General features: G+C 41.4%; 1 protein-coding gene across 2 annotated transcripts in view; it reads right to left on the bottom strand.

Moving 5' to 3' along the window:
- Positions 1-1617: 1617 nt before the first annotated feature.
- The window catches only part of ap3b1a (adaptor related protein complex 3 subunit beta 1a), a 59814-nt gene continuing 41013 nt past the window's right edge, over positions 1618-20418 (bottom strand). For both annotated transcript variants that reach the window (XM_085280237.1, XM_085280236.1), the window contains exons 23-27: positions 16744-16972; positions 13090-13174; positions 12332-12429; positions 10751-10889; positions 1618-2452 (exon numbers count right to left, since the gene is read on the bottom strand). In XM_085280237.1, coding sequence (XP_085136363.1) covers positions 2299-2452; positions 10751-10889; positions 12332-12429; positions 13090-13174; positions 16744-16972 — 705 coding nt within the window. In that variant the 3' untranslated portion in view covers positions 1618-2298. The remainder of the gene's footprint in view (positions 2453-10750; positions 10890-12331; positions 12430-13089; positions 13175-16743; positions 16973-20418) is intronic.

Genomic DNA, 20418 nt, shown 5'->3' with positions numbered 1-20418 from the left:
ATTCTGCTCTAACATGTGGAGCATCTAACATGTTAAGATCCCAGTCATTTAAACTCTATTAAACCCTTTATTACAGGCTTGGCTGCTCAGTCTGTAGCCACCGCTAGCTGCTTTCTAGGCTTCAACATCAGCTAATCTGACCCTCTCGGTCATGTTGATGGTGTTAGTGATTTCTGAAGCTTTAAAAAAAACAGTTACCTGATAATTGTTTGGTTACGGTTTATTTTATTCATATGTTCCATATATTCCACATATTTCATCCTATATGCACTAATTATCAGGTATCTCTATCTGGTAAAACCACTTGCTAAGCTTGCTAGTGCTAGCTTGTTCGTTTGCACCCCACTCTCTCATCCAAATATGGTTGCTTCTGGTTCTGAAATGGTGGAGGAGCTACCTGCTCACTTTGTTACTCTGAGAAGAAAATTGTAATTTGAGCATCACCTGTGTGTTATGATGATTGTTTATTTAAAAGGTCCATATGGTTGTGAATATCTTGCCAATGGAGGCTAGTCATTAGCAAGGACAGGTACACGTTTAAAGGGTTAGGTGCTTGACTTACTGAATGAGTGGATGATTCTGTCCTCATTTAACACCTCTAGTTTACCAGCTAAGTCACTCACTATCTCAGATATAGATATCCTCATTCAGCCTCTGACGAATCCGATTTTTACACACACAATGAAATTGTAACTTAAACGAGTCTTCTTTTAGGCAGAAATCTGGGCTGATTGTGTCAGAGCCAGTCACATAGACACAATCATATAATCACCAACAAGTTGCCCAACCCACTGCTTCCTGTGGGCCTCATTTGAAAGAAAGTCTTTCTTTTTGTGTGAAAACTTGTAAAGCATGCAAGTATTTTTGGAAACCTTCTCTGTGTGGATCTGTATGATGAAATGCAAGGTGTGTGTGTCTGGCAGGCCTGACACAGTGTGTGTGTGTAATGGGAACAGCTGGCTCAGGGAATGAGTACAGAGGGAGAGGTGATGGATGCGAGTGGAGCTCCTGTGACAGATGAGCTAACAGGTGTTCACCACAGCCCTCAGAGAGACGCTATTTATGAGCCGGAAAAGACAGCCAGACGCAAAAGCACACTCCGCCACCGGCCTCCTCAGTGCTCAAACACATCACGTACATCTGCACAACTTTACTCAACAATGAGCGACACGGCAGAACTGCCTTCAGACGGCACAGAGGTTTTAGTTTGCAAGAAGCAGCTTTGCTCAACAGTCAAGTTGAAGCCTTTTCATGGCTGTACATACACAAAGTCCTCATGCATCTTGCTGCAAAAATTACCATAAAACATTTTTTATGGTGCACCTAATCTTGCACCTTACTTTTACTTTTCTCAGTTTGCAACTAAGCTACAACTAAATTTGGTGTTCTTCTCATGTTTATACTGACTCTGCTTCCACATATAATGCACTCTCTTTTAAAAGTGAATGACCTTAGCTTGTAGGAGGGCAGTGATTCAAGAGGAATCAACCTCTTTAGTTTAAAACAAGTGCAAACAAATAGGGGCTTTTGCAAACATTACCAGCCTCAGCCTGCCAATTAGAGCTCAATTTTTGTTTCAGCCACATTCTGTTAAATGACTAGACTGCATGACACAGCTTAGTTTTAATAAAGTCACATTTTTATTGTTGAGATGTAGCAGTACAGATAAAAAACACTCTTGGACATCCGAGTCTGATGTTTGGTTTTCTTGATAATGTCAGGCACTGTAACAAATGTGATTTGGTAATGTTTCAAGGCTAGAATGTAAAACTACAGAGCATCCCCCCCTCTCGCCTGTTATTGGTGGCAAAGAAGTCGAATGAAACATCGCAGAGGCACAGACATGTTGGCACTGTGAGTGGAGCGGTGATGCAGTTCTTCCCCCCAAATGTATGTACAGATGTTGGTACAATATCATGCTTCATCAAACCATAAACAGCATGAGATTTAAGTAATTACTGCCGAGGAAAATGGCCAGTTAGTCGGATATTTTTACCATGGAGTTGTGTCTGGAAATACTTAAACACAACGACAGCAAGTTCAGTTTAATTCTAGTTTATTCTAACTTCCATGAGGCTTCTAAAGATTTAAGATTTCAATTATTCTCGTGTTTGAAGATATTCTGTTTCCAAACACATAGGCCACAGAAATAAACACTGAATAGCATTTTTCAGTTGTTTACACTTCATTCTTTGTGAACACTTCTCGCTATGGTTCTTCTGCATTTTGGTGAAATCTTCAATTAAGCGTCGCCCCCGTTTATTTTTTATTACAGCGAGATGAAAAGAGGGGAGGATCCTACGCCTGGGCGAGGGCTTGTTTGAGGTCTTGGAGCAGCATGGAGGCCATGACGCTCTTTTCTGTGTTGATGGTAAGCAGCGCTCCCGAGGACTCGCTCAGTTCTAGAGACACCAAGACCAGAGCTCTGCTGCTGACTGTCTGCCCAGCAAACCTGCAGGAGAGGAGGAACACTTGGATCAGTTTCAAACAACCAAAGAAGAAACCAGGAACTGAAGTGCAAGGCTGAAAGTGGGACCTTAAAAGGCACATATGGGTCATACTATGAGCGACTGTTTAATTCTATACCACCGATAAATAAAAATTTATATAATTTTTATGATTACTGATCTTATTTGATGACCATCTTTGAGCCTGTCCAGTGTAGAGCTGATAAAAACAGATAAACCAGGCGAATGACATTGCCCCCCATAAGTAAACAAAGATATTAAGCCAATACTGCAATAAAAAAAATGCAGATTCAGCTGATCGCTGACCCCAGCGCTGACATTTTTGTCTGCTTGATTAGTTTGTGTCATTTCATACCCGATAACTTTAAAGTCTTTCAAACATTAATCACACCATCTGAACATTTGTCTGCAAAAAACTGAAACAGAAACATTAGCACAGATGTCGGCAAGTATCTTTTTAAAAATGTTATTGTGATATCAGCTCATATATCTATTAATCTCTACTGTACGCACAAAAACAACAACTTTACTAACATTTTACCCCTTCAGATCCACATAAACACTGATAAATGATAATTGCATTGTTTCCCCAAACTCATAAATCTTTGCAATGGAAGCTTCTCTAACATCTCACACCTTGTAATTACCCTAAATTAGGCAATGAGACAAAAGAGGAAAACGATGTGACAGGAAATACAGAGAGCAATGCAACAGACAGTTCATTAGGGAGGAGACACGCCCTGCAGTCAGTCAAACTCAATTTCTCCTGTTTTTATGGACTCCGAGTGTCTGTGAGTGTGTGGGAGCCCTGAGACCAGTATGGGGGACGCTCCGTCCAACCAACTCCCTGTGGGCAGTGAGGAGAATTCTCAGCCTCCCGTTTCCTTGGATACCATCCCCTGTAGACTGGGGGCATATCTGTGCACACATGGTCCCCATTGAGAGGGCTAACAAGAGGCAGACAGGGGCTATGACCCAGTGTGACCCTCTTTGAGGGTGCCGGGCTCCCTCTCCTGCCCCCCTTTGGCCCTCTGCATCTCTGAGCCTCACGTGGCTAACTCTCAGCCATCTGCCTCCATTTAGCACTACATCGCGCAACAAAGACCCCCCGTGGCAGCCCGCTTAGGCCTGACAAACAGCCCACAAAGAGCTCCACTTAGGCCTGACTAAAGCCTGTGAAGAGCCCCCACAGGATGGCCCGTGAACAGGCGCCGTCACAGAGGGTGCGTGGTGGGAGCGACTAGCACATCCACCAATTAGCGCGCACACGTTAAAGATGGGAAGGGGGGTGGGGGGCACATGCGTACACAATGAAGCCCAGTGTGTCTGTGGTGTGTCTCTGGGGATGCTGCTAAATTACCATAAACAGAGAAGAGGGAGTTTATCAGGGAGCTCTCAGGGAGGAGAGAGAGAGTCCTCCTCAGGCTTAATTAAAATATTAGCCACTTCAGCAGGAAACAGCAGCCATTCATGAAGAGGATGAATTTCTCTCTTGCAAAAGTACCAACCTCTTTTGCCCCGCTCTTATTTCTTTAAATAATTCCGGGCATGTGTATTCATCTAGGTTTCCAGCTGTGTGCAGGATGTGTCTGCAGCTGCACTGCATTCCAATCAAAACAACAAAATCCTACTTGTGCTAAGGAAATGTTTTCTTCTTTTTTCACCGGAGAATCACGAACAAATCTAAACATAAACGCTTGTCCCTTGCCCTGTTCCCTAACCCTCCCTCCCCCCACTGTCAAACAGCCTAAGGTGTCTATGTGGTCCCTGTGGCTTTGCTAATAGATTTAGGATATAAATCTTTTATTTACTCTGACAGTTAACACTACCCCGAGGCTGCTTTTATTTCGTCTCAGGAGACGCTGCCATGGGCTTTTGTTCACGTGTGGTAATAAGAGCGACTGAAAGAAACATGATTGGGTTTGATTTCTGAGCGTATTTGCTTTGAATACTCTCACTTTGCCGTCTGTAGCTGTGTGCAGGTGCAAAAAACAAAACAAACAACAAAAACCCCCCCCCATAAACATCAGACAATCTCTGCGCGTTTTTAAGGACTAAAAGGGGGAAAGATTAAGGTCAAGCGCGCCTTAAATGGGTCATTGGTATTCTCCTGCACTCTTCACATATCGGGCTAAACACTGGATTAATTGCAGTGTATGGAAAGAAAAGCAAAGCATAACCCCTGGACTTAGAGCAGGTGGATTGGCATCGATCGGCAGGGCTGCGGCTAAGCATCACTCTCCAATTATCTGTGATTCTCCTCAGTGCAGAGAGCCTGTGTGTGCCATCTGCCTCCCCTCCACCCCGTCACTGGAAACACAACGTCGGCTTCACCTTTACATTCAGCCTCACGCGGAGAAGACAGCGAAGGCCCAGAGGATACGGCTCGGCACGCAAGAATGGATTAAGTACACACTCCTCACCCGCATCTCAACTAAACATGCAACCATGTTTGATTAAAGAAAAAAAAACAAAAAACAAAACAAAAACCATCATGTATGTTTTCACCAAAATCAGAAAGGCTGAAGCTGACTGTGTGGAGACTACAGCTGGATGCTAGAGCCATGCTGGTTCTTGGCCAGGTGGACAAGTGTCCTTCAACTGAGTGGTCAGTGAGGCCAGACCAGAGCTGAACACAAGCGAGCAGACTCAACCGCGGCCAGGCAGATGGCCAAAGCTATTAGCCCCGGTTAGAACCAGGAACCCTCCGCGCATCTCCAGAGCTAAGCCATACAGACAAACTGCAGCACTGCACTCAAAGGGCAGAGGGACAGACAGACAGCAGAGGACAAACACAGACCAGAACAAGAAGATAAAAGATAAAATAAACCTGCCACAGAGGACATTTGTGTAATTAGGCCGGTTTTAAACAGAGACAACTTCAGTGAAATAGAGGAAAATCCAGTGTTTAGACAAAAAAAATAATAATATCAAATTGTAAAGTAAAGAGAATGAACAGCTTATAAATCAAGCGCCTGAGGTTTTTATTTATTTATTTATTTTTTGCTTTTCAAAATTAGCCTCTAACAGGAGGGATTGGCAATGCATGCAAAATTCGATCAAATTTGCTTTCAAACGGACTGAAAAATAGAGCACATTTATTCTATTCCGCCTGTTTAGACATAAACAAGAACAGCGTTTTCTACATTTGCTTTCCTGCTTGATTTATTGCCATCCTCCTTTCCAGCAATCAATTTTTGTGTTTCAGTGGCATCCCCACCCCTCCACCTCCGCTCAGCCTTCACGCCTGTTTGGGAAAAGCAGTGCTGCACCCTGCTGATAAACAAGGGGAATGCAGGGATGTAGATGGGAGGCGGGGGGGTTGGGAGGAGGCAGGCTGTTACTTTGTTAAAAAGCACCTGTGCCGACTAGAGCGCTGTGATCTATAACACAAAGCCTCATGAGCAAGAAGAGTGTGTTGTGAACTGTATCATTCTTGGGCTTCATATTGAAATCCCATCCATTATTTCTACATTAAAGCCCAAGTCTCACTCTGCAAAGGGGAGATTCCTGTGTGATCTTACCAAGATTAGAGAGTCCTTTCTCCAGGGAGATCAGAGCAGAAAAACAGGGCCTGGATTGGAGGTCACCTCACATACCACATTTAATGCAGAGTGACCTCTACAATAAGCTCTCAGTGGGTGTATCCGATCTGATCGATCACTCGGCTTTGTGTGTGTGGGTTGGGGTGTTATTCAGGGGGGAAACAGTAACACACAAATACCACAAGTAAAATGATCACCAGTGCTCAAACACGGTGCTAATATTATGCTTTTTTTTTTTCACTGCAGATTCTGAAATATAAAGATTTATTGCTTTACACTGCTTCATGCACTGATCTGTCACAACATTAAAACCACCGTCTAATGTTGGGTAAGTCACATCCACATGGTCTCCCAGCAGGACACTGGACTGTAACAAGACTGCAAATGCTTTTCACTTTACCAGGCTCCATGATATATTTAGGGGTGGGTTTTGATTATCGATTTATTGATTAAAATCGATTCTAGCTTGGATAACGTGATATCGATTCATTAAAATCCTGAATCGATTTTTTAATATAAATTTATTTTGCCTGAGATGCCAGAATCTCAGGTTAAAACTCACAAAATTTCAACAACCACCAAACAGCTAAAACAGTAAATGAGAGCAGGAACACGGATCCTGCACAAAGACGTAAACACAAAGCTCGGACCTGCCGATGGATCAGAATCAGTGAGATGTCGCCTTTCTCACCCGACGGCACGGACACGGTCGGGGCTGAAAGACGACAGCTCGCCGATTCTGATGTTTCGGCGGGTCTGCGCTTTGTGTTCACGCCCCTTTTGCGCTGATTCTGAAGCTGTAGGTTTTATCTCTCTCCAAACAATATTGACTCAACCAGCAGCAAAAGAAGATCCAAACTACGCTTCACATAAACATCGTCATGAATTCTTTCTTATTTTTGTTGTTTTGCTTCCATCACGATAAAAATCACACTTCATGCACAGCTCTCTCTCTCTCTCTCAGTGTACTTCAAGAACAGTTTCCTGTCTAAAAATCTGTTTTCTGCATTATTCTCTTGCTTATTATGCACAAGTCTACCGTTGTTTACAGCGCTGCTGGCCGCTGTTTTTTCCTTTTACTTACTTCTGAAAAGAAAGCCTCATTTCTGCTGTTCAATAGGCTTCTGAACAAAATTAAACTTAAAAAAAACATTTATGCAAAACGCTTAGCTGCATCTCTAATAAAACCTCTGTAACTTTGCTCTGCTTCACTTCAGCAGCATCAGGTAATGTTCATATGTTGGTTAATGGTTTTCTTTCGTTTTTGATCTACTGCAGAATATTTTTATAAAATCCCAGGCCAGGAAAATCACCTTCATGTTTTTCTGTGTTTTATCCTCAGCTACTTTGACACAAAGGCATCTGCTGTGATGCTCACACCTTTGATAAAGTTTCACAAGCTTCAGCTCTCTTTTTATAGATACAAAAATATGGAAATGTGCTGATGCATGATCTGAATTATAATATTTTTGACTGTCTGAGGCAAAATTTCCCCGATTCAAATCGAATCGAATCGTCGATCAAATCGATTCGGGACCTTGTGAATCGTAATCGAATAGATTCTAGAAATCAGTGACCAGCCCTAGATATATTTGACTGTTTGGGGGATTCAGAAGAAATGCTGGACTTCTGATGGGCGAGTTTCACTACTTTATACAAACTGTTTCAACAGATTAATTAGCTTAGGGTTCAGTATCTTGCCCAGAAATAGTTGGGGATCAAACTACAGACCTTCTCTTTAGCAGACAACCCGCTCTACCTCCGAAACCACAGGGTTGGGAAATGATGATTAAAAGCAGTCTGCTGACATTGTTAAAGAAAGACACATCTGCAAACTTCAGACTGCTCATTGTCTGGCCGACCAAACAAAATATCTACATCTGAATAGCCAAAAGCAGCACTTTTGTGCTTTTCAAAACTATTTTCATAATTAACCTTAAAACTGTATGTTAAGTCTGTATTGAAAAAAAAATCACTTTTGCATCTCAGGAGCAGCTCAGGAGGAAAAGAGAAGTTCAGCAGTCCACTTCCTGAGCTCCTCCATCCTGTGTGTTACTGAACCATAAACTGTCCCAACGCATTCATCAGTGGGGTCAGCAGGTAGAGCAGGTCATCTGCTAATTGAAAGGTTGGTGGTTCAATTCCTGGCTGCTCCAGTCTGCATGAAAAAGTATCCTGAACCCTGAGCGTTCATTGGAAAGAGGCATGTTGTATAAAACCCTTAGAATGCTCAAGTAGAGTCGAAAAGCACTACAGAACCAGTCCATTTCTGTGTGTGTGTGTGTGTGTGTGTGTGTGATTAGACTAGACAAGCACATTTAGCATTACTCTTGCCAAATCACTTTATGATTATTATAGGTTTTCCATTTTATTAGGTTACCACATATAACCACCTCTTACAGATCACGCTGTCAAAGATGTCAGTTATGTTTGAGGAGACTGTCAGAGAGGAACACCACCTTCTCCATCAGACAGACCTCCATGGGAAGCAAGTGTGGAAGAGGTGGTCACCGTATGGACAGCAGCAGACCATATGGAAGAGCGTCTTTATCACTAGAAGGGTACAGGGTAATGCTGGGACGCTGTCCTTTTCTTCAGCAGTCACAAATGCAGCAGGGAGATTGATAGCGGGGAGTCATTTGAGCTATCGGTTATTCTGAATGAAGTATGGGCTTATTGGATGCACGTCTTTCCTACTGGCTAACATTGATTTCCACTCACTCTTTCAGCTCCCTGTACCCTTGTGCAAATGTGTCCCTCTTCTTCGCTTGTCCCTTATTTAGCCAGCTTCTCCAACATTTCTCCTCTATTGTGGCCTTAATCCATAAAGAAATTATCACAAGATCACTCAGAGATGAGCAGACAGAGACACGGGCCGGTATTAACAGACAGACACAGAGACCGTGAGGAGGTCGGAGCGCGGTGCAGAGGGATGGAGTGAAAGACAAAGAGGAAGTGAAAGAGAGACAGCAGCGCAGAGGGAGAGACAGATGGGGGTGCAGAGATGAATTGAAAGAGAGACGGAGCAGGAAACAGAGGGAGAGAGGGAGGTGTAATTATCTATCAGGTGTTCGGGTGTGCGTGACAGAGGAGGAAGCTCATTAGCACACTCTGTGTACACCAATTACACAGCCAGGCTTCTCAGGGCATTCCCCTGGCATGTCTATGTGAGGCTGCTGGGGACAAACAAGCACTTCCACTCAGTGACACCCACATGCACGCTGCTTAACCAAACTCGGCCTAAACTGCACCGGGCGCCCGGGAACAACTCGCAGACAGTAGTGTAAGACTACTAAATGTCTGATATGAGTCCTTATCGTTGATGTTAGCTGCACAAACATCTTTTTTTTTGGTGAGGAAAGACTTGCTCGTAAGTGTTGGTTTGTTTTTTTAGAATGCAGCATCCAGTCAAAATGTAATACTAATATTAGGGGGGAAAGGTTCATTATAATGTACTTTAACGTGATAACTCTTTTACTATTAGGTACACTTTACTTGGATCTCCTTTCACCATCTGCCTTGACATTTACGACATTCTTCAAAGATTCAACAAGCTGCAGGAAACACTCCTCTGAGATGTGGTGGAACAACAGAACGGTAACATGGACCAAAATCTCAAAGGTGTTATTGGATTGAGATCTGGTGGCTCTGGAGCTATTTGAGTACACAAAGTGTCCAGAAAGGGATGGAGACAGCAACAACACTTGCTTCTAAGGATCCCAAAGTGTCCGAAAAAAGTAGAATTATAAGACCACCATCATCAGCCTGATCCATTGATATCAGACAGAATAAACCAACACCATCATGCTGTTTAGACCCAATTCTGAACCTGCCATCCAAGTATCGCAGCAGAAATCAAGACTCATCAGACTAGACGATGTTTTTGCAATCTTCTATCCAATTTTGGTGAGCCAATGCAAACTGTAGCTTGAGTTTCTTGTTTTTAGGTGACAGGAATGTCTTCTGATGCTGTCGCCCATCTTGCTTCAAGGCTTAATCTGTTGCACATTCAAAGATGCTGTTATGCAAAACGTTGTTAAAAAGTTTGTCACCTTTCTATAAGCTCAATCTCCTCTGACTTCTAGCACCAACCACCATTATCGCCCAGAGAACTGCTGCTCACTGGATGTAGCATTTCTCTAAACTCTAGAGCTGGTTGACTTGGATAAATCTGACACCAACCACCATACCACATTCAAAGTAACTTCAATCACCTTTCTTTCTCATTCTAATGCTCAGTTTGAAGTTCAGCAGAACATCCTGACTACATGCCTAAATGAATTGAGTTGCTGCAGTGTGCCATGTGTAATCTCAAGGCTTCAAACTGATATTCCATAATCCAGTGGGTGTCGTCACAGTGGTTCTTTTAATCTTTTATGTAACTAGTATTCTCCCTTGAAAATAAGACCTCAACAAGACTTAAGTGATGAAATAAAATCACCTTGTATTTGAAGGAATAACTACAGTTCAAGTTAACTTTGGTAAAGGACAATTAACAGTGACCCTTAAGCCAAACGCTAAAGCCATCCGAGTCTGTACTGACTTGGCACACAAACGTTATTTCACGTCTTTTTGCTAAGCTAACCAACTGTTGGTGGTAGACAACCCAAAAAACACACATCTGAAAAAAAAAAAAAAATCATAGTGCTTATATAAGAAAATCTCAAATCTATTTGCAGGTCCAATCTATAGCAAGAAAAAGAGCTTGATAATAATGGAGATGTGAATGACCTTTACCTGCTGAAGTTGTTTTGACTGGAAGGCACTTCTCCTACGTTGGCTACAGACAGGACCTGCTTGTTGATGGCTTGCCTGGATGCATTAGCTGTTGCCATGGTGATGGTTGCAGATGCTTCATTCATGCCCTGGAGCTTACCTGAGAAGATCAAAATGTTTAGCCACCAATAAAAATATAGTTCGGCATTTTTAAATCAGTAAGTGCAAAATTACACAAAAGTCCACAGTCAAGTATAGAAAAAAAAAAACACAACCCTAGCTGTGCAGTACTGTGGAATCAGGTTTCAAGATTAAAACCTCCCAATGAAATAATGCCTTCATCAATAAAGCAAAAACAGACTCCCTGGTTGGTTCATGAACACTCAGCAATGAGCAAGCAGTTTAAAAGAAAATCACTGGTGAGGTAAAAATAAAAGAGACAAATATATTAAAAACCTATTACCATAAGAATTAAACTCCACTCATTTGGTTTTAAGAATGATAAATCTGCTAGAGAGAAAATGGTCCTGAAAAGCAAGTTGTTCTTTTTAAATTCTTTTGTCTGCGTTTCAGAGGCACTCAAAGGAAAAAAAAAGCACATTGAATGAAACTTAATTAATGCAGGAGCAGCATTTAGGAGGCACTTAAGAGCACACTGATGGCTCAGATATGAGAGTACACTCTCCAGTCTCAATAGCGACAACAGCATGCACTTCTACAGGTGTTTGTATGTGCTGGAAATACTGTTAAGTGCCTCAAAGAAGCAAGCAGTGTTTTAATGACCAAGAAAGAAAAGGAAAGGAAATGCTGATTAGTGATTGACTAAATTTAACATTTGCCTGTGTGTGTGTGTGTGTGTGTGTGTGTGTGTGTGTGTGTGTGTGTGTGTGTGTGTGTGTGTGTGTGGTGTGTGTGTGTGTATTTTGTATCTATCTATCAATCACAATCAGAACAACAAAGTCACAATATTGCAAACTAACCAATCAAGTCATTCATATTTCTCATTTTCTGTGAAGCTTCATTACCGATTTGTCAAAAACATCTTGCCATAGCGTGGCCTGATGGCAGTTGCAGCAGCAGAAATCTTCTAAATACAGCAAAAACCTACGGCTTCCTTCAGGTGGCTAAAATCTCTTTTGCTGTTCTGACCGTGTCTGCTCAGTTTCTGAGCCGTTCAGAGCTCCTGACTGCTTCGAGCAGTGCCTGATGCCAAATATTTTAACACCCTGACAGTACAACATCTGAAAAACTCAACTATCCTCAGTAGAGGAAAAACAGTTTAAATGGTTTCATTTGAAGGTAATACACAAAGTGAAATTTGCTGATAAGCGCAGCAAAATCTTAAATATGATCTATTAAATGTTTTTGCTTCTCTCAAATTCATCAGCCAGTTTTGCTAATGTGCTTGTGAGATTATAATAATTTCAGTATATATCATGAATTGACATTTCCATCTCAAAATATGGTGATTTGATTCAATTTGGTTCAATTTGTTTGCTTCTGTGTGTTAAACACCTTGTTTCATTTCAGCTAACAGAACGGAAAAACAAGACACACTTTTACTTCGTTCGACAATAATCTTTGAGTCACACAGTAATTCACCTTGCTCCTTGCAGAAGTCTTGTTCTGTCATGGTGCTGGCCATTAACAACTCTCCTACAGCAGGCTGGATGGACACACTGAACTGGTCCTCCTTGGTGCTGAGGAAGGATAAACACACACATACCACAGTAGCAAATGATTTATTTACAGAAGAAAAAGCAAAAACAGATTCTTACAAAAAAATAAGCAAAAATGCCCCCCCCCAAAAAAAACAAACAAACAAAAAACCAAACAAACAAAAACACTTTACTGCTTTTTTGCTGCATAATTTAAGACATCTGTGCACTTTTGTGTATGTATGCTCGGTTTGTGTATGAAATGTTTCTCTGATCATCTTGTAAACCATGCTGGGTGAATGGCATTTTGGGCCACATTGATCCCCCCGTCCGCCCAATCTCAAACTGATTTTCTGATAAGGTTATTGATCGGCTGCACAGCGGTGCCAATGGCATTCAGCAGGTTGATTGGGCTAGGGCTGATTACTGGAGGAATAATTGTTATTCCAGTGAACCAGGATCAATTGTGCCTGATGTCTCACCTGGGAGTGCTGGCACAGAGAAAGGTAGGAAAAGGAGAATTAACAAAGAACACAAAGAGAGGAAAAAGGAACATAAGAGAAAATGACATGTAAGGGTGCTGCGATGATGAACAGGAGCAGAAAAAAGGTGGTGAGGAAGATGTACAACTGAAGGTCTTTGGGGTGGGGGTGGGGGGGAACCACACCTGACTGAATATGAGTGGATGTCAGGCTGTCTTACCACAACTGGAAGTTGGCTGCTTGTGTCGAATCACTGAAGTCAATACCCATGGATACCGTCACCGAGGCCCCTGGCTCCAACCGCTCTGAGAGTGGAAAAGAGGGGAGGGAAGACAAGAGGAGCAAAGGAATCAGTGAGTGACAAGGGCACAGTGTGCAGTGTGGGGAAGGTGGAGAGAAGGGAGGTGGGGGCAGCAGCAGAGTGGAACAGACAGGCATCCACACCACTTGTGTTTTCTACTTCACAAAGCAAGGCCACCGTGTGTGAGAAATCTATCCTTCAATCTCATTCCACACACCTCAGCCTCAGCTACAAAAAACAAAAAACATGAAGGACTAGCATATTTCCAAAACAACAGGCTTGTCAAAGGGAGCACAGAGAGAGAGACAGAAGTGAAGCAAAGCCAAAAATGCTGAAGAGTGAATCTGGACAGCTGAATGCTAGAGGTGATGGAGGAAGAGGAGGAGTGGGAGGTTAACGATGAGAAGAACACAGAGAGACAGAAACATCCTGCACGCCTCCCTACTCGGCCTGCGTTTCTCTCTCTGTGGAGCAGGCCCGTTTACTGTACAACTCTTTCCACAGATAGAAGAGGAGGAGGAAGTGGAAACCCAGTGAAAAACAGAGCCGTCATGGACGCCCTCCAATCCAGCCTTCTGTGATGGGCTCTAAATCAAGTAAAGTGTTTGCTTTGTCTTTAGGGTCTTTGAGTCTGTACACAAATAAATAAGCAATGTGCACTATTAGCTAGAGCTGGGAGATAGAACGATAACGATATGTATTGCGAAATAACTTTTTCTCGATAGAAAAGTTAAACTATTGCGATAGGCCTCATCTCTCGTCCTCTTAAAACAAAAAAAAGAAAAAAAAAAGAAGTAGAAGAAGAAGAACAGCCAATCCAAATTAAATAGTGCAGAGCCGAACCAATCACAGCCGCAGCGTCACGTCACGTGATTTTGTTACGTACAGCACAAGTGCCAAGCCGCACATGTGTATTTGTTTGGTAAGCAGCCAGCCGCCGTGCCGCCCGGGTAATGGAGGAAATGAGTGTGCTGACTAGAGAAAAATCAACCGAGAGCGTGACCGAAGGTTACCGAAGAGAAAACAGATGATGGTTCCAACGCCGGAGAGATTGTTGAACGGAAGAGCCATAGAAGTTCCGTAGTGTGAAGGTATTTCTGCTATTTCAAGTCTGACAAAAAACAGAGTAGCGCGCACTGTAAATTGTGCCGAAAGCAAGTCTGGAAATGCAATAAAGCGGTGCATGCTCAATCTCTGACTGGAAGCGCTAATTCGTCATTCGGCTTTTGTCAGACTAAAGTAACTGTTAAAACTGTTTGAAAAGCTCAGCTATACAACAAGGAGAGATTGAGAATTTCCTTTGAGTTTTCAGTTTATTTGATATTGACAAAAGTTAGTCAGTTTTGTCTGTTCTTCTGTAAAACAAACTAAGATTTTTTTTTAGAATTAATATTTTGTTTCTAAGTGGAATTGACAATTTAGTCTGTTTCGTTTGTTCTATTTTGAAACTTAAACGCTTTAGCGGCTGCCTTTTGTGTAGTTTGCAATATTTGCCTTTATTTATCTGAAAAAGTCTCATGTTCCTTAAGTACATCTACCCTGTTGAACTTATTATGGGAAATAAATATTTAAATCAAAACAAGCTGCTGATTATTTCACATTTTACTTGTGAGCAACAGCACATTTAAATCTTACAAATATAGTTATTTGGCTTATATCGTGATAGATATCGTTATCGCCTGAAATGAAAAAAAAAAAAACATATCATGATAAGAAAAAATCTTATATCGCCCAGCTCTACTATTAGCTATTTATTTTATTTTAAGAAGAATATCGACTGGGTTGTGAACACTCAGCTGGGTGTAAGGACCTCTAAACAAGTAGCAAAGGAACAGTTTATTCTTGTTTTAGTATTTAAAATTTTTTATTCTAACACAGGGTAAAAATTGGAGATAATCTAACACGGACTGGGGAAGAAGATAATCTACATTACACCTACACATGTAATGTACATATCCACTAATCTAAATCTACAATAATTGTTTTGGCCATATTGAGATAAGCTACATGTAAAGTACTTGTTCCAAATGAGTTAACAGAAAAGCTGTTAATTGGTTTAGGAACATGTCGGTAAACAAATCAAGTAATCAAAGGGCAAGATTTCATATTAAATACAAACTGTGTCATGTATTTCTCCTCACCACACATTAAGGTTTGTCTGCATTCGTCCTCTGCAAATTATCCAAATAAAGTTCAGCCGCCCACTCGCCGGGCTCAGTTGATCCAAATTAGAAACTGTTTGGCTGCTCGAGTTTCTTCAATGCCCAATCAATCTCCCCGAAACTGACAGTTTTAACATGCTCTGACGCACAGCAGTTCTCTTTGTGTGTGTGTGTGTCTACACAAATGGAATATACCAAGTGTAGTCATCATACAAGAGTGTGTAAGGGCAATAGGTGTGAGTGTATGTTTGTTTGTAATGATTAGAAAAGGGATTAGCTGAAGTAACGTTGGCTGTTTTCAGGCTCAGGGAATGAGATGGTGTCATTAGCTGATGAGAGGTTACAGTTTTTTTTTTTTATTACATTCATTAATATCCATTTAACAAAAACAAACAACTGCACAAGATGATTGTGCACAATCAGGAGTGACCTGATTGTGAGTGTACTGGTCAGATCAAGGAATTCTTTTAAGTCACTATCCAGACCAACGGTTAATCCACTGACTGAAAAACAAAGACCTCACCACCGCTGCCAGAACATCAAGGACTCAGTGACAGTAATACTGCCACAAACACTTTAACTAATGCAGGATGACATAAAACGGCAAGAAGAAAAAAAAAACATTTAAATGAGTTTACACAACATGAAAAACATCTAAAGCTTAGAGTGCTGTTCTGGTTTAAAAGTCAGGTTTGTGGTATGGTCATTGCTTGTCCTACAGGCAGACTCTAGGAGGCCTAAACTCAGACTGAAGTGGCTGCTGACTCAAACAAGGTGTGAAGAAAGACTTATCAGGACTGAGCAAAAGAGAAGAGCAGAGAATCTGAGTAAACTTGCACTGCTCCCTGACAGGTTCTCAGCACATCTGCCAGATTAAAAGTACAAGGGATAGAATTATCTCCTTTCTTGTAATAAAAGCTAGCCCAGTGTATTAAAAGCTAAAGGAAGTAATAAAGGAAGCAGTGATAGTATTTTTGTTAGTATTTGCAGAATTCTAACAGCTCTTATTATCGCTGCCACTCACACACTTTGGGTCACTGATCTTTTTTGCTTGTGAGAAAAAAAGCTTCTTCCAGTGAAACCCCTCAACACATGTATTGTAACTAAATTACTAAAAGTAGTAAAAGTTTTGTTTATAAGCAACTAAAAACAGCTTGCAGAAGCACAACAAAGCATGCTAAGGAAGAACACTTCAGGAGACGATACATCATTAGCACAGATTTAAAACTGTAATCCTTAGTGTAGAAGAATTACAGAATTTCTTTTGTTAGCACTGATGTAAATCCATGACCTACTTTAATTATAAGACAATGCTGAAAATGTGCCATCCTGATTAAAAATAAGTAGTGTGCTTACTATTTACTGGGTTTGTGATGACCCACTGTGGAGTATTTACTGAAATCAAACTCACCAATGGTGTTAAAGCAGTGGATGTTCAGGCTTGCAGGGCTCTGGTCTCCTATATGGATCTCCTCCAGGGCGTGGTCTGAGCTGTTGGTCAGTATGACCTGTACTGCAACCATACTGGGCTGGTACAAACATGGCTGCCTGGGGAAATGGTACTTGGCCGACAGACCTTTTCCTGTCATATGGTGAAGCAGCTCATAGGTTTTCAAAGGGCCAAAAGATGAAGTGGTGACCTGGAAGGACATATAAAACAGGGATATACCACTGGTTCTAAATGTGGGTTTTTTGGAGTCATTTTGAGGAAACAAACAATGCTGACAAAAAAAATCAAATCATAAAAAAATGATCATTATAGTAATAAACTCCAGTTTGGGCAGGAATGAACCAAAGCCTGCTGATGATTAAAAAACAAAAACAAACACCCAACAAAACCGCAAATGCAGCACATTACCCAACAGCGTAAAGCTTCCTGAATCAACACAAAACCAGAGACTGCTTTGTACATTACAGCGCAAATGCATCAACACAAAAAGTCAAATTAATACAAATCCTCGGTTTGCCCATCACCTATATTCACACAATTTATTTCATCCAATCAGCGGCCAAAAGGCTGCATTTTTAGCGATGTGGGACGAAGTGTTGGCTGCCCGCTCTCCTACCCCAAAGCTCCCTTTATTAACTCTGTAGGATAAAGAGGAGCACATTTAAGAAATGCCCTCCAATCAGCCCAGTTAGGTGGAAATGGGCTGGATGCTCAGTCAACCCAGGCTGAATAAAAACAACCTCTAATGAAAAGAAACACAAGTGCCTGCATGGGCCAAAACTGCCATTCGCTGGCCTTTTAAAGGGGCTTTTACCTTTTCAGAGGCAGAAAACAGCATTAACTTAAAAAACATACAGACATGAAATGAGGGGGAAGAGTGTGGTTGAATGTTTTTTTAAAAAAAATGTAAAAATTAAACATCTCATTACTAGAATAAATATTGTTAACAACCGGTGCGGCTGAGATTTTTATCAGATGCTCTCGAAAGAGAAGATAGGACAGCCAGCAGTGGTACACTACACAATGCAAAGTGGGGGGGAAAATCATCATGTGCACAAACACCAGACACACCTCTGCTGTAGGAGGAAAAAAAACACTAAGTTTGAAAAAAAAAAATCTCCAAAGTATAACAGCTTTCAGTAGTTTAACAGTCAATAGAAGTCAAAGGCTCTTCTGTCTGGAATGACAGCACTAATTAGTTAAAAACATGAGACAGATATAGCCTTTTCACACCCTCTGAAACAATTAGCACCTGAATGCACTCACACACCAGCACAGAGCCTAAACAGATGCATGTCATTCTGGTGAAAATAATGATGAGTACAGAGACTTAACAAAAAAAAAAAAAAAAAAAAAAAAAAAAAAAATCTATTTATCACCTGAAAGAGATTAAAAAAAAAAAAAAAAAACTCAAATAAGTCACCAGAGTAACAAAATGAATGGCAAAAGAAAAAAACAAACAAAACAAGCAGTGGAAGAAAAACAGATCCTGTAAATAAATGATTAAGCGAGGTGTTTCAACTAACTGAGTTAATTGAATATGACTAAGAATATAATGCGAGGAAACTGTGGAAAGGGGCGGGCTTGATGGTATATCTCAGCGTGTTGAGTAGTGTCAGCGTGCATTGTTTTATTAAAGTAGAACGCGCTGCCAGAGCGCTCTCAGTTGGGTGGGAAATGTAAAAGGAATCCTTCGCCTTGTCATGTGCTGCGTGAGGATGAAGAATCGCTTTGACATACGACGAGAGCTGCCGAGACGAGTCTGAATGTGCTCGCTTTCGAGGAAGCGATCAGACGAAATCAGACACTATCGCTGTACTCTTGGAGCAACGTGCTGAGAAGCAAAAAGTCTGACAGTTTGGATAAATTTGATGAACAAACAAAGACACAAAATGTAAATTAGACAGCATCATAGTCTTCTTTGCTTATTTCCTACTGCATACTCTCCATCTCGGGACTATTAGAGAAGCTTTATGAGACTGAAGGCTCAGAATAACTTTCTCAGTACCTCTCCCTTTAACATCCAGAGCTGTGTGCCTGAGATGACCGCATTAAGGATATCTCCTCTTAGTGACATCATACAAACCAAAGATTGAAAGAAAAAACAAAAAAACATCTGAAATCAAGTTTTCAGAGTTTTTGCTCACAGGGATCACTTATACACTGACCATCATATGAAACTTGTTCAATGTGGCCACTCATCACTTTAGTGTATATATGACAGAAAACTCTATATGTTTCAACAAATACTATACAAACAAAATTTAACAGCTTTATTCAGCTAACGAGTACGGCAGATTGAGCCTAAAATTTGATGTACACAGTGGATTGACCCTGGATTAACATTAACCCATGGGACATAAGTTTCTTTTCCCAGGCCTTAAAGGTTAGCTAGTAGCTCTCATCTCTTTAAAGTAGTGGTGGGCAAATCCAGGCTGGTGTCCTGCAGGTTTTAGATGTGTCCTTGATCCAACACAGCTAATTCAAATGGCAAAATGACCTCCTCAATGTTTGCTTGGTAAAAGACTAATCATGTGATTCAGGTGTGTTTACCCAGGGTGAGATCTAAAACCTGCAGGACACCAGCCCTTGAGGCCTGGAGTTGCCCACCCCTGCTTTAAAAGGGACATCCACAGATTAGTAGCAGCATGTCAACCAGAGACCACGCCGTGACCATGACATTCTGCAACTTCAAATAACGTCCAGGATGCCCAGAAAGAGAACCCAGTGCTTGTGGACTCAGGTAAACTCAGCTCTGCCTCAGATGCACGTAAATCCCTTCCAAGCTGATGTCGCCTTGGTACAAGAGGAGAAACCAAAGATCAGTCTGAAGCCTGCGCTGTTGGCTGAGTCAGATAAATGGTAATACACTGAATTCATTCTTTTGCTTTTATAATCACCTCATTGTAGACCTTTGCTGAGACTGCTGGCTTAGTTATGCTTCCTAGGCCCTTCCATTAGCTACACTGCAATAGGCCTAGGCTGCTGGGGGCTTCCCATAATGCACTGTATTTGTTCTTCACTCACTTCTTTTCACTCTCTCTGTTTATATACCACTCTGCATTGAATCATTAGTTACTGTTCATCTCTGGCTCTCGTCCACAGTGTGTCTTTTGCCCCGTGTCCCTCCCCTCACCCCTAACCGGCCATGGCAGATAGCTGCCCCTCCCTGAGCCTGGTTCTCTTGGAGGTTTCTTCCTGTTAAAAAGTTTTTTCTTCCGACTGTCGCCAAGAGCTTGCTCATAGAAAGTCATATGTTTTCTTTCTATTGTTTTAGGGCCTTTACCTTACAGAGTGCCTTAAGGCGACTGTCGCTGTGATTTGACGCAATATAAATAAAAATGAATTCAACTGGATTCAACTCTGCCATTTCAGAAACAAATAAAAGCTAAAACAGTCACCTTTAAATAGGTAAGTGCCTCTGCAAGTATACAGGTAAGTAAACATCAGAGCTTTAACATTCATCTGCTGCTAATAGTAGGATTCAATAAATATTATATCAAGTATTACTTTTACTAAGTATGACATCTGTGGCTTATTTTCAATTATTTACTTCTTCAGTAGTAACAAAAGACTTTTGGCCATTTATGTATTTTATTGCCACCAGTATCAACAAATTCATAACCACGAACACAT

This window comes from Mchenga conophoros, linkage group LG7 (assembly GCF_057382185.1).
Source record: "Mchenga conophoros isolate Kocher_MC1m ecotype Shallow Benthic linkage group LG7, M_conophoros_male_GT1.1, whole genome shotgun sequence".
Taxonomy (NCBI): domain Eukaryota; kingdom Metazoa; phylum Chordata; class Actinopteri; order Cichliformes; family Cichlidae; genus Mchenga; species Mchenga conophoros.
This window is presented reverse-complemented; position numbering and strand designations above follow the sequence as displayed.